Source organism: Callithrix jacchus, chromosome 10 (genome assembly GCF_049354715.1).
Source record: "Callithrix jacchus isolate 240 chromosome 10, calJac240_pri, whole genome shotgun sequence".
NCBI classification, from domain to species: Eukaryota; Metazoa; Chordata; class Mammalia; order Primates; family Cebidae; genus Callithrix; species Callithrix jacchus.
Window position 1 is genome coordinate 71666387 of NC_133511.1, and position 12773 is coordinate 71679159.

Here is a 12773-nt window from a genome sequence, read left to right on the forward strand (position 1 = left end):
CGGTCAGTAAAAATATTGCAATATCTGCTCCCAAAGTATTCTCGCATGACTATTAAGTTACTGCTAACTGAATTTCACACTTCACTTCCAGTTGGAAATCATCTGCTCCACCATTAATAGAGAGATGGATTATCACTGGTGAAAAAGAAGTCACAATGGGATCTGATGGAGAAGGCCACCACACATCTGGAGGTCTTGGATTTTTTGCTGCATGGAGTAACCAGAAGAGAGCTCAAGTGATTTTCCTTGGTAAGGAAGTAAGCACAGTGTATGCATAGGAGAAAGAGAAATGAAAAATTATGATCAAGGATCTTTTGCAAGCAGCTAGATCTATGTGAGGAGTCTGGCCGATGAAATGATAGAGAAAATGGAGTGCTTTACCTCTGAGAAGAACTGAAGCTAGAGCTGTAAAATGGACAGTCTTGATGGGGTTGAGAACCTTTTGGGAAGCCAGGTGGCCCTCTCTTTGCTCCCCAAAATGTTCTCAACTCCAAAGGCCGGTGATCATGGGCACTGATTAAGGGCTGCAGACTCTTCAGATCCAGTTAAATCCCTGGTGTTTGAGCTGTGTGGGGCCTGTGGTTGCTTGCTTGCAGGCTCTGGCTGAGGTCCTGCCGCAAATCATGCAGCAGCTGGTTTAGGAGTGTAAGGTGGCTGTCTCTGCGAGGCAGAGGCAGGGGTGGGAGTTTTCTAAACACACTTGTCATTTCTCTTTCAAACCCCTGAGATTGAGAACTGGCATTCACTCCAGTATTGTTTTTCCTACAAATAGCCACAAGAGGGCACTGTTGACTTGCCAGCTCTAAAGAGTTTGCTTAACTTCAGAGGTTGCTGTTCAGGTTCTGCAACTGCAGTCTTGATGCCCTAAACTTGGTCTCTGACGTCTCAGAACTCTCACTGCCTAGAATATATACCAAAGCATAATAAAGTATCTGGATGGCTAGGTACTAAAAAGCTTTCAGTGATACATGGAAAACGTAGTATTGTTGCCTCAACAATACTTAGATCTTTGTTTTGAGCCTTGGCTACCAATGTAGCCAAAGTCTCTTCTTCCTCCAACTTAATTCCAGAGGACTTGTTCTTTCCACTAGGTCTTGATTTCAGTCAGCTAAGGTAATGACTAGCAATGCTCAATGATATCAGATCTTCCTTCTCAAGAATGTGTCCAACCTGCAGACCAGGGAGAGAGGGGAGTGACCTTTGGAAAGCCACTCCCACTCTTCTGTTCTGAATGCACCCTCTTCCAATGTGGCTGGAACATATTCAGGTTGTATCAGCAAAGCAAACCTTCATAGATTTTCTCAGTTTTAAAAAACTGACAAAACATCAGTACCCCATCCATTTAAAATGCCTTTAATTTATACTACTTCATTATATGCATTCAAGACAGTGCTCGAAAACTTCTACAGAGAAGACACTTTTTACATTTTGCTGTGGGGACTTCACAGCAGAGTTGGGTCTGCTCTTCAAGGCCTGATTTTTTGGTTATCTTGCTCCTTTATCATCTGTTTGAGGATTTACTCCAAAACCTATCTAGACCCTTGAGGCCAGTTACTTTACTACTTGCATAAGCTTGACAATTTTGTGAGAAATCTGTGGTCCTCTAAACCTCTGTACTTAGAACCAGAGCAGAGAGCCAACTTTAAGTATGTGGCTTATCATTTCTTATATTTAGGACTCTACTACTGGGGAACTAGAGATTAAAGGTAGACATGAGTTTTCAACTCTTCGCTTAGCCAGTTCAATGTCATAAGTAAGGAAATGTTTACTGAGCCCCTCACTGTGTGTGAGCTGTGCTAGTTACCGTGAGGGGTGACCACTGCTGTCTCACTGCTGTCTTGGTCCCTGTATCCTTTACAGATCCCCACAACAAAGCTGGCAGTTTCTGTCCTTATGTACACACAGTTTGAGTCAAGCACCTCATAACTGTGTTAGGCATTTGCATCGATCTACAGAAGCCTGGTCAGGAATTAAGATCTGAGTTTTAGCCAAATAACATAGACTCCTCTTTGAGTTAATTCTGGGCTTGCCACCAGGTGAAATCCTGACAGAAGCAGAGAAAGAGCTCCTGGAAAGACCAGTGGAGTTGACCAAATGCTTGAAAATATCACCTGATTACAGATTATGTTTCTATGAATTATGTCCTATTAGATTCCTTGTTAAAAAATCACTTTTATAATAATGTATGGAAGTCTCTCATGAAAATTGTATATTATCACTTATAGACATTGGTATATTGCAAGTGCTCAAGACACATGAACTTTGATTTTCATTATAAGTCTTATATTAGAAGATCAGTGCTGAAGTGGGCATTTATAACCTCTGAGGAACAATAGGAAAGCAGTGGTAGGTAAAACTCCTAGCATCTCTGAGATGGAGAGAAGTTCTATTAGAGATTTCTCTTCTTAAAAAAATTACAAATACTGAATTGCACCTGTGGCTCTGGCTTGAGATAATGAGAGCCGAGCCTGAGGGTGCTAGAGCCTCTTCCTGTAAGCCAGTGGGTATCATTTTTTTTTCCTGCTCTTGTTGAGTGACTGGAAGAAACTCTGCCCCTACTGCCCACACCAGCATTGGGTTGCAGTTACTTTATCTAATCCCCACAATGGGGCATTTGATCTTACTCCAGCTTCATGACAATTCCTTCATGGCTCTGAATGCTGCCCCTAAACACGATGTCATGTTTCTCCACCCACCTGCATTAGGGGACTTGATTCTGACTCTAGTTCCTGGTGGCAACACTGCACTGCAGGGTGACGTTATAGCTGCTCCTCAGTAATCACAAGCTTTCAGACCCACAGAAGATTGGAGCTGCGTCAGTTACTAACACTTATCTCTCAGACCCAAGCCTGCCATCCATGCTGTACTCTGTGATGCTGGTGCTGGAAGTCGAACCCCTTCTTTGTCAGCTGTCACTCTCTGAGTTTCTACCTACAGAGAGCAGCAGGAACATTAGAAGGTTGAAACAGGGAGATGGGCACATGCTCTCTCTTTCTGTTCCTGCCTTGTCAGTCAGTATTCCTTAGCAGCAACTCTTCACCATGGAAGTGGAATTGATTCTAGTCTCCAGATTGGTTAGTTGGTTGATCGGTTTTGGTTTTTGTTTAGCTCTCAAAATCACCCTCATTGAACTCTCTCAAAAATACCAGCACCATCAGGGAAGTGTCTCATCCTCAAAGGTTTTAGTCCCAGCTCTAAGGGCCACAACCTTTGAGGTCCTGTGGCATGATACCAATTAGAGACAGCATCCTTCTTCGGAGATCTGAGATATGGGCTACTTCCTAGCCTCTTAGGTTCTAATGACCCAGCCTCTTTCTAAATGGAAGTTTCTTCCCCTTGATGCAATTTCCATTACTTGAGCCTCCTTTTTTCAACAAAACCAATTGTTTACATTAAATTATCTGTAAATAACCAGTGTATGTTTTTGTTTTGTTTTGTTTTACCTAACTGGAACATTGTTATCCAGAAACCTGACACTATGTCATATCTTCCCACATTCAACTAGAGCACTTGGGCAGTTAACAGATCAAATAAGACTTTGTATTCATTCAGTTCACTGAATGTGTAGCTTACACATATAGGGAAAGTGGTCAACACAATAGCCTAGCCAGCTTTTCTGTTTCTTACCCTCTCAGAGTCCCCTCTTCCTGTCTGCAAGAATCCTCACTTTCAAGACTGTCTCAGGTGATGAGGGTGTGTAGGATAGAATAGAAAGCTGGCATTGCTTTATATTGCTGTAAAGCTCTTTTCTTGTTTCCCAGCAGAAGATTGGTCAGGCAAGACTCTGCCTTCTCTGAGAAGTCCCTTGGGTCTCCAAGAATTAAGAATAGGCAGAAAATACCTGTGGACTTCAGAAAGGCAAAACACAGGTCGAAGGAGAGCAAAGGCTGCTCTTCAGCTTCAATTGCAATTGATGAGGCATTTCAACTATGTAGAAAGAGCCTAAGTTTTATTATTTTTGCTTCCCACATATGTGATCTTCGGCCATTTTCTTCCTAAAAGCATCTCTTTTTCTATTATGTGAAATGAAGGTAACAGTGCCTGCAGAGCTGTATTGAAGCTTAAATTACTTAAATGTAACTGCGTGGTTCAAAGCAGTCACAATAAATACGAGCTTCTTCCCCTTGCCTACTTCCACCTGAACCACACAAGGAAAGTGAAGGAAGGGATTCACCATCCCTTACTGGTTCAGTAATGAAGGGAGCCTCAGTGTGTGCAATAAATACTCCCCTAACTGGCATTTCTCTACTTCACCGTCTAGGTAAAATCACTGGAGAGGAAGGACGGCAGGTATTAGAAATGTTTTACATATTCACCTCCTTCTCTGCAGTAATTTCTGAATTCCCTGTTTTATCTCTTTGGTCCGAACCCCATACACAATAGGGTTCAATGCAGGAGGAATAAGGTGATGAAGGACATTGAGCAGGATCAGGATGTCCATGGGGACCTTCTTTCTGGCCACATTTGTCAACACAACAACCAGCAGGATGGTGCTGAAGAAAAGAATGAGGATAAAGTGGGAGCCACATGTGCTCAGGGCCTTCACTGCTGTCCCCTCTGCTTTAAATCTAAGCACAGCTCTTAGAATGAAGGTGTAGGAGAGAAAGATGAGGATGAAATCCGAGCCCAGCAAGGTCCAACCAGCCACAAATTGGTAGATTCTGTTAAGGGTGAAATTATCACAGGAGAGCCTGGACACAGACAGGTTAGCACAGATGCAGTTCTCAATGACATTTTTCCCACAATAATGGAGCAGGGAAGTAAGGATAGGAATGGGTGCAGTAAAAAGGGCATTCCGCACCACAATGAAGACACTAGCTTTGGCCACAAATTGATTAGTGATGATGGATGGGTACCGCAGTGGGTGGCAGATGGCCACATAACGGTCATAGGCCATGACCATGAACGTGCAGGACTCCATGGGGAGGAAACTGTTCATGATGAACATCTGCAGGAAGCAGGCAGGGAAGCTGATTGAACTGAGGCCAAACCAGAAGATGGCCAGGACCTTGGGGATGACAGTGAGGCAGAGCACAATGTCCAGCAGGGAGAGGAGGCTGAGCAGGTAGTACAGGGGCTGGTGCAGAGAGGCTTCCAGCCGGATGGTGATCAGGAGGGTGGCATTGGCTCCCATGGCCAGGAGGAAGAGGAGGCTGAGGGGCAGGGACAGCCAGTGCTGCCAATTCTGGAAGTTGGGGAAGCAGATGAGGAGGAATTCAGAGACAGGGGCAGTGGAGTCATTGCTGGGTGATGCCATGAGCTGTATCTTGAGCTGAGTAGGCTTTTTATAACTATTTGTATGACAGATACAAGAGGTTTTTTTCTTAATGCTTTAAAAAGTATCCCTTTCACATACTCTTTAGGAATTAAATGATAGGTAGTTCACTTTTACTAAGTATGGCAAATTTCAGGCAATATTCTATAAGTAGAATAGTGAGACTTGACAAATAATGTTGTGTTCCATAAAGAAAAATGAATGAATGAAAAACCTAAGAAGTTTTGAAAAAAAGGTAGTGATAGGCAGTAACCTCACTATACATTAAAACATATTATAAACATGCAAAAAATTAGGCCAGTATGTTACCAGTGTAAGAAAAGAAATGGTAGAAGAGAAGTTTCTTTAATAAATCATTTGGGAAAAAATAACTTTAATTAGGTCTTTTCTTTCTACTATACACCAATATAATTTGTAGTGGATATTTTTGTTACATCTTTTACCCAAACTCATAGTATATTAGAAGAAAATATAATGTAAATGTGATTAAATCATCCCTTTGCTAAAACTTCAATCTATATGAATATAACTATTCATTTCCCACAACCTGAGCCTGAGCATACTAGATCCTAGTGCTCCTCGTATAAAATTTAAAAAGAAAGAAAGAAAGAAAGAAAAGGCTGGATAAATTTGTGATCACTAACCTTAAATGTGCCTTCATATTACATCCTACAAGTCTCTTCTAATCAACTTTCTACTCTAGAAAAAAATCCTTTTCAAAATGTATTCATTTTTTTCAAACCTCAAAAGATGTTCGCAAGGATGTCAACATCTATAAGGGAACTTTTATACGCAGTTGGTAGGAATGTAAATTAGTAGAGCCTCTATGGAAAACAGTATGGAAATTCCTGAAAGAGCTAAAAATAGGACTACCATTAGATCCAGAAGTCCTGCCACTGGGTATCTACCTAAAGGAAAAAAAATCGATATATCAAAAAGATAATTGTACTGGTATATTTATCACAGCACTATTCACAATAGCAAAGATATGGAATCAACCCAAGAGTGCAACAACAGATGATTGGATAAAGAAAATATGGTATGCACACAATGGAATGCTACTCAGCTATTTCGAAGAATAAAAGCATGTCTTTTGCAGCAACATAGATAGATGTGGAGGCCATTACCTTAAATGAAACAAGCCAGACACAAAAAAGACAAATGTTGCATATTCTCACTCATAATGTTCAAACAGTGTACATATGGATGTAGAGAGTGAAATGATCAACAATGGAGACTTGGAAGGGTGAGGGCACGGGAGGTGGTGGATAATGAGAAATTACTTAATTAGAATAGTGTACATCACTGAGGTGATGGATACCCTAAAAGCCCTGACTGAACTACTATGCGATCTATGCATGGAACAAAATTGCACTTTGATTCTATAAATTTATATAAAATTTTGTAAGCCTTATACATCTGTGTGTATATACTCTCATCCTTTTCTTGCTTCCTTTTATTAAAATAGAGAATCTGTCCATCTTTAAAAATGTCCAACTTTTATCTCTACATTGGATCCCATCCTTCCCAGCTTTGAACTTTGGCTCTTTCTCTAACTCTCCCCTTCTTTCCATATACACACTTGTCACAAGCACTGACACTCACTGTTTCCATTCCCTCACCTCACATCCACTCCGCAACTCACTTCAATTTGGCTTCCGCCTCCATTAGATCCATAAAGCAGCTCTCAGAAATCACCTTCAGCTTCCCTATTGTTAAATCTTGTTGAAACAGTTGATCAAATCCTCTTCCTTGAAACACTCTCTTCGGCCTAATTACTACATCCCAACCTTCTAGTTTACCTTATACCTCCTGGTCTCTCCCTCTCATTTTCTCGAGCACATCCATCATCCACTACCTTGACATCAATTTAAAGGTTCAGTCCTACATTTTCTTTGCTTTTCTTCTTTCCTCTCTGATATTTTGTTTCCCCTTCCTTCCTCTTCTTTTATCTTGTCTATGTCATTAGATAATTACCATCTCTGTTACTAAATGATCACTGAACTATCTCTCACTTAGACCTCTCCAGAAGTCTACTATATATACCCGGGTTTCCCAGAGATATTCAAAATTCACGAAGTCCAAAATTTAAAAACCTGATCTTTTGCCAGCATCTCAGTGAATGGTGTAAATATTTGTCAGTTTCAAAAGCCAGTGACCAGAAACCATCTTGAACATTTATTCCACCCACTGCAAATGGCACAAAATACATGATGAAACCACCAAGACCTGTCATTTTCTCTTTTAATTAGCCCTGGAATCCATCCACTTCTCTATATCCACCCTCACTATCCAAGTACTAGTACCCCTTAAGTGAAAAAGTAGAAATTGCCTTCTACTGCAGTCTAGATTTCTTTATAAACCATTCTGTACATTGAAATCAAAGAAATGTTTCTAAATATACATCTTATTAGTCATCTGATTAAAATAGTTCAATGGCTTCTCATTGCTAATAGAATAAAAAGAAAATTTTTTACTTAAACTTTATGAGACCATAAGTTCATGAGGGAAGAAACCATGTGTAGTTTTCTTTTATCATCACTATATATACAGGGTATAGATAGATTGCTTAATAGGTACTCATAGTTAACTGACTACATTGCAGAAGGAAGGAAGGGAAGGAAGGAGCAAGGGAGAGAGGGAAAGAAGGGAGAAAGGAAGGAGAGAGGGACGGAGAGTAGAAGGGAGGGTGGGAGAGAGGGTAGGAGGGAGGGCGGGAGAGAGGGAGGGAAGGAAGGAAGGAAGGAAGGCAATGCTATATATTATCTATCTCCTTCCTCCTATTCCAGTTCTAACACCCCACTCCCTTGCTCCCTGAGCTTTAGCCACACCGTCCTTCTTCCGGATCTTCAAACGTTACATGTGCTTTCTGATCCCACTTCTCTTAGAAGGCTGTGCATCTTATGCTTCTACACAACATGTACTTTCCACTCATCCTTTACATCTCAACTGAAATACTCTCTTCTCTGAGAGGTTTGTTCTAACACCCTCCACACAAGATCAAATCCTCCTATTTTGTGTTTTCACAGTATTTTGAACCATCCTCACCGCTGGTAGTTATATATTTGTACGATAAGTTGTTTACATACTCCTCCTTCTCTTGCCCAATCACACATTTCATGCCATGAAAACAGCATCAATTAGCACAGTGCTTGACATGAAATGGCTGAAAATATCTGTAGAATGAGTTACCTATTAGGCTTATGAGCAGAATAATAGGAAAGCACAAAGGAAAATTTCCTAACTCAACCCTAGAGGAAAACAGAAGCTTTCCTAAAGTTGCTAAGAACTTAGTTGAATCTTGTTTCTATAGATGTGGAGGATTTGCATGCATTAAATCTATGTAGTGTACCACAGGTATAAAAAATGGATTATGTGAAGGCATAGTGATGAGTCTGAGAATAACTTTGGAAGGAAATTCTAGGCAATATATAATCTGACTGGAGCCAAAAGGATGAGAAGTTGAAAGAAAGAGCCAAAAATGGAGTTGTTTAAAGAAAAAGGCAGATCTTAAGTACGTTTTCTATGCTAAAGATTTTAGAACTAGTCATATGGATAGAGAGAAATGGAAAAAATATTTCCATTAGAAGAGAGACATGCCCAGATTTAAAGTACATACAGAAAGATCACTCTGGACACATTATTATGCATGAACTTGGGTAAGGCAAGAGAGCAGAAATAGAAAGAATGACGGCTGCAATAGCCCAGGAGAGAAGCGACTCGCATCTGAAAAAAGGCTGATGCACTGAGGATGGGAAAAAGGGGCATCTTCAAGTCACATAGACAGAACTGATTGACAGATTTGTTGTAAAGAAGAAAATAGATGATAGCCCAGAGTGACGCCCTATTTTCTGGCTTGAGTCAGTAAGTTGCATCACTGAGATGTAAAATACAGGTAAACATGTAAGATTAATGTGTACTGGAATATGTCAAGGCTGAGGTGTTTATGATTGCTATGCATAATTTGGTTTTGGCTGTTTCAAACTGAAGAGTTTGAGAAAATTAGAAGGATTGTGGTTTAGGACATAAATTCAGAAATGATTAGAACATAGCACAAGGCTAAGATTGGAACCCTAGAAAATAGCAACATCGAAGGGGTAGAAAAAGAAAAAGGAGGCATAAATGGAAGGGCTAGAAAGGTATCAAGAAAATCTTAAGCATAAGATGCCCTAGAAAAAAATTAAGGGGAAAATTTTAAGAAGAGTTTGACCAACTTGTTAGTTAAGTAGAGGTTCAATAACATAAGAAGAGTGAATACTCATTAAACATTAGAATAAGGGTGTGCCATTGATAACCTGGCAAAGAGAATCGTTTGACTGGTAGAAACAGACCAGAATGAAGAAAGTTGGAGAGCTAGTAAGTGAGGAAGTATAGATAGGGAAAGTTGACTGTATAGCTAAAGAAGTCCATTTCAAGCTTATAAGAGAAGAAAAAGCAAGGCAGAAATAAAAGCTACTGCAACATGTTTATATGTTCAGGGAAAGTTTAAAGATCCAGAAGGAAAGTAAGATAATTGAGGTAACCCCTTCAGTGAGGAAGCTTCTACCATGATTAAATTTTCTCTGTTAACCTTAGCACATTGTTTTTGCACCTCTCTATCTCCCTCCACTCTGTCGTGAAATATCTGAGGACAGATAAAGGGTACTTTTCCATTTATACATACTACATTCTCTAACACCCCATAGATTCTTAATAAAAGTCCATTGAAAAATATTTTGGCATTACTGGCCTTGGTGTTTTACATAGATGGGAAATTTTAAGGAGAAAGAGTAAGAAAGGAGAATTAACCAGAGTTTCAGTGGTCAGAGGGGTGCTGAGGTGGGGAAAAGGAAGTTCTGATCAATATTGTAAAAGGTAGCCACAGAGGAGTTGTGTGGTGGACTAGAGGGAAGCAGGGCATGGCATGGTGGAGCTCAGGGATCTATTTATGCCACTGCTCACAGGTGCCTCCCCAAAAGCCACCCGCTTGGTTGATGAAAAAGCCCTGTGCTAGTTTTCGGGCTTAATAGGTCTTCTCCTTTTCCGAGTGCAAACATAAAATGATCCACTTGCTCCTAATGTTGGTAAGAATTGCTTTAATTTCATCCTGTCAAAATCATTACCAATTTATCCAAACAAACTCTCATCTCCCTACATGAGTCTTCCCTCTAGCATTTGAACCTCATCCCTCAACATTCTATTTTATCATCCCTGATGTACACCCCCTTACTGCTCTTCCTTTTCTAGTGTTGTTTGGCATAACCCTCATATCTCTTCATGCTCCTCAGATGCCATTTGTGGATCAACTCCCCTAGCTGCTTCCATTCATCACAAATTAGCCATTTGCTCATGAAGAGTCAAAGCTCTACTGTCCAAATAAGCCCAGGACGTTTGCCTCCACCCATCCAGTGTTATCACCTAGGCTCTAACTCAAAAGTCCATTTCTTCACTGCTGAACATTGGAGAATGGGCGTGGAAGAGTGAGAAAGTCTGGAACAGGAGGAAAAGAAAAGGGGATAGATTTCTAGATGTGCCAATTGGAGTCACATATATAAACATAAGTCAATAATGTGGTCCATAGAGTAAAAATTAATTTATTGTTTCTAAAACTCGATTGGCAATATTAACTGACATGAATCAAGTATCTAGCTTGTACTAGGCATTCTTCTAAGTATTTGATGTGTATTAATTTAATTTCAGAAGTACAATGCCAAGAGCAAAGTAGCTGAGAATGTTTCTCAATCCTTTTCCAATTAGTTCATCTGGAGTGTACTATCCAATACAGGGCAGTACGCATTAAAAAGCTTCTTGCCAAACTAAGACATAGTGATAGAGTTGCAGGATGACAAGAGGCATTGCTCTGTATTGAGGGAGGGAAGTCATTTTTACAAATTATAGGTGTGTGGCTTGCAGAAAACAAGAATAACAGTGATAATATTAAAATTTATGAATGGCTATTTAGGGGAAAAGGACCATCAGAGAGAAATCACAGAGAAAATGATCTTGATTAAATATGAAGGAGAATGTTCCTACAGTCTAAAGAAAGTTATATTTTGCTATTTTAAACTGAGACAGAGTTTCAGGAAATATTGATCAGCTTCTTCATCAATACTTTCTTTGAACCCATGTTCCAGGTGACCAGTGACACACTTAACCCAACATGCCTGGCCCTGCTCTGTCTCTATACAGTTTATCCCACTGTGGGATCTACAGACCTCCTTTTGCTCTTGGTCAGGCAAGATGAAGCCCAATCTTTCATTTGTACTGTATACCTTACCCAAGTAAGAAAATGAAACCCACTTATATGAATGCAGAAGGAAGAAATACAGTCTAGGAGGCTCTTTACTGAAGTGTTCAGAATGATAATCCATCGAGTTGCCACACTTCCCACCTCTCTGCCTATTCGGAAAGGATCTCTGCCTGCCTCATATCCTCCTGCTCACCCTTTCTATCTAGGTCCAATATAGCCGTGCTCCCCTCCCTTGGCCCTGGAACTTACAGAGGATGCAAAAGAATGAGCTCTTTGTGTTGCAACTGCTGTAGGGGTGGCCATGCTAGGATTTCGGTGAATAAATCCTGAGACTTTTATAAGCTCTTTACCTCTCTTAACCTGCCTTCTTAGACACCTATGGGAAAATGTGCCTTGGGAAGCAGAGACTTTTGGAGGAGGAGGAGCTGAATCCCTAGGGAAGCCTGTCTTATTGTGCTCCAATAGGTAGGAAGTGGGGGTGTGAGGAATGGAGTGGTTTGAAACTAAGATACTAAATTCTCTAGAATCCAGAATCCAGGAATCTGGTATATAAGCCTGACACACAGACATGGATGAAAATGCAGGAAAAGAAATTATAGAGCAACTCTTTTATAATAACTCCGATGTTTTGATTGCTTTCTGATTAACCCGAATTACTGAAGTTTTTATGTATTTTTTCTCATTTAATAATCTCCCTTAGATAAGAAAAAGCAATTCTTCAGGTCAGAAACTTATCCCCATTGTGTAGAGGAGAGAGAGAGAAAGCCTTACCCAAAATCACATAGCCAGGCTACATTCAAACCTACTCTACATGGTCTGATGTCTGTGTTCTAAATGATACTTCCCTAGTCTCCACTTACACTGATAAATATGACTATAGGTATTGCAATTCTAAACAAGATTTCAGAAAATCAAATTCAGTAAACTGTTAACTTTTTTAAACTACAAATATATTTATCTTCTAAGGAATGCAAAAAGAGTTGACACAGACAAATTTGCCAACCTAATTTATTATACTGAGGTTGTGGGTAAGCACAGGAATAAAGTCATTCAATGTGAATGCAGATTTAAATCCCAGCTCTGAAATTATGTACTAAGCTCCTGAAATTTAGACATTGTATACAATGGTGATAAAATAAGCCTGACTCCTGCCTTCAACAAAATTATATAATTTTTTAAAATAAAATTGGTATCTCAATGTGTTTGCATAATTTCTAAGATATATTGTTCAGCAGAGAAGCAAGAAGAACAGAGCATAGAAAGCTGCAC

General features: G+C 40.0%; 1 protein-coding gene across 1 annotated transcript; it reads right to left on the reverse strand.

Moving 5' to 3' along the window:
- Positions 1 to 1337: 1337 nt before the first annotated feature.
- Positions 1338 to 5303, reverse strand: OR56A1 (olfactory receptor family 56 subfamily A member 1). Its single transcript, XM_017977862.5, has one exon. The coding sequence runs from the start codon at positions 5255 to 5257 to the stop codon at positions 4313 to 4315; it is 945 nt and encodes a 314-aa protein (XP_017833351.1). The 5' UTR covers positions 5258 to 5303; the 3' UTR covers positions 1338 to 4312.
- Between the last annotated feature and the right edge of the window lie 7470 nt (positions 5304 to 12773).

Bases quoted from the DNA above. Each gene is read 5' to 3' on its own strand.
- OR56A1 (XM_017977862.5), bottom strand. From the start codon at position 5,257: ATGGCATCACCCAGCAATGACTCCACTGCCCCTGTCTCTGAATTCCTC.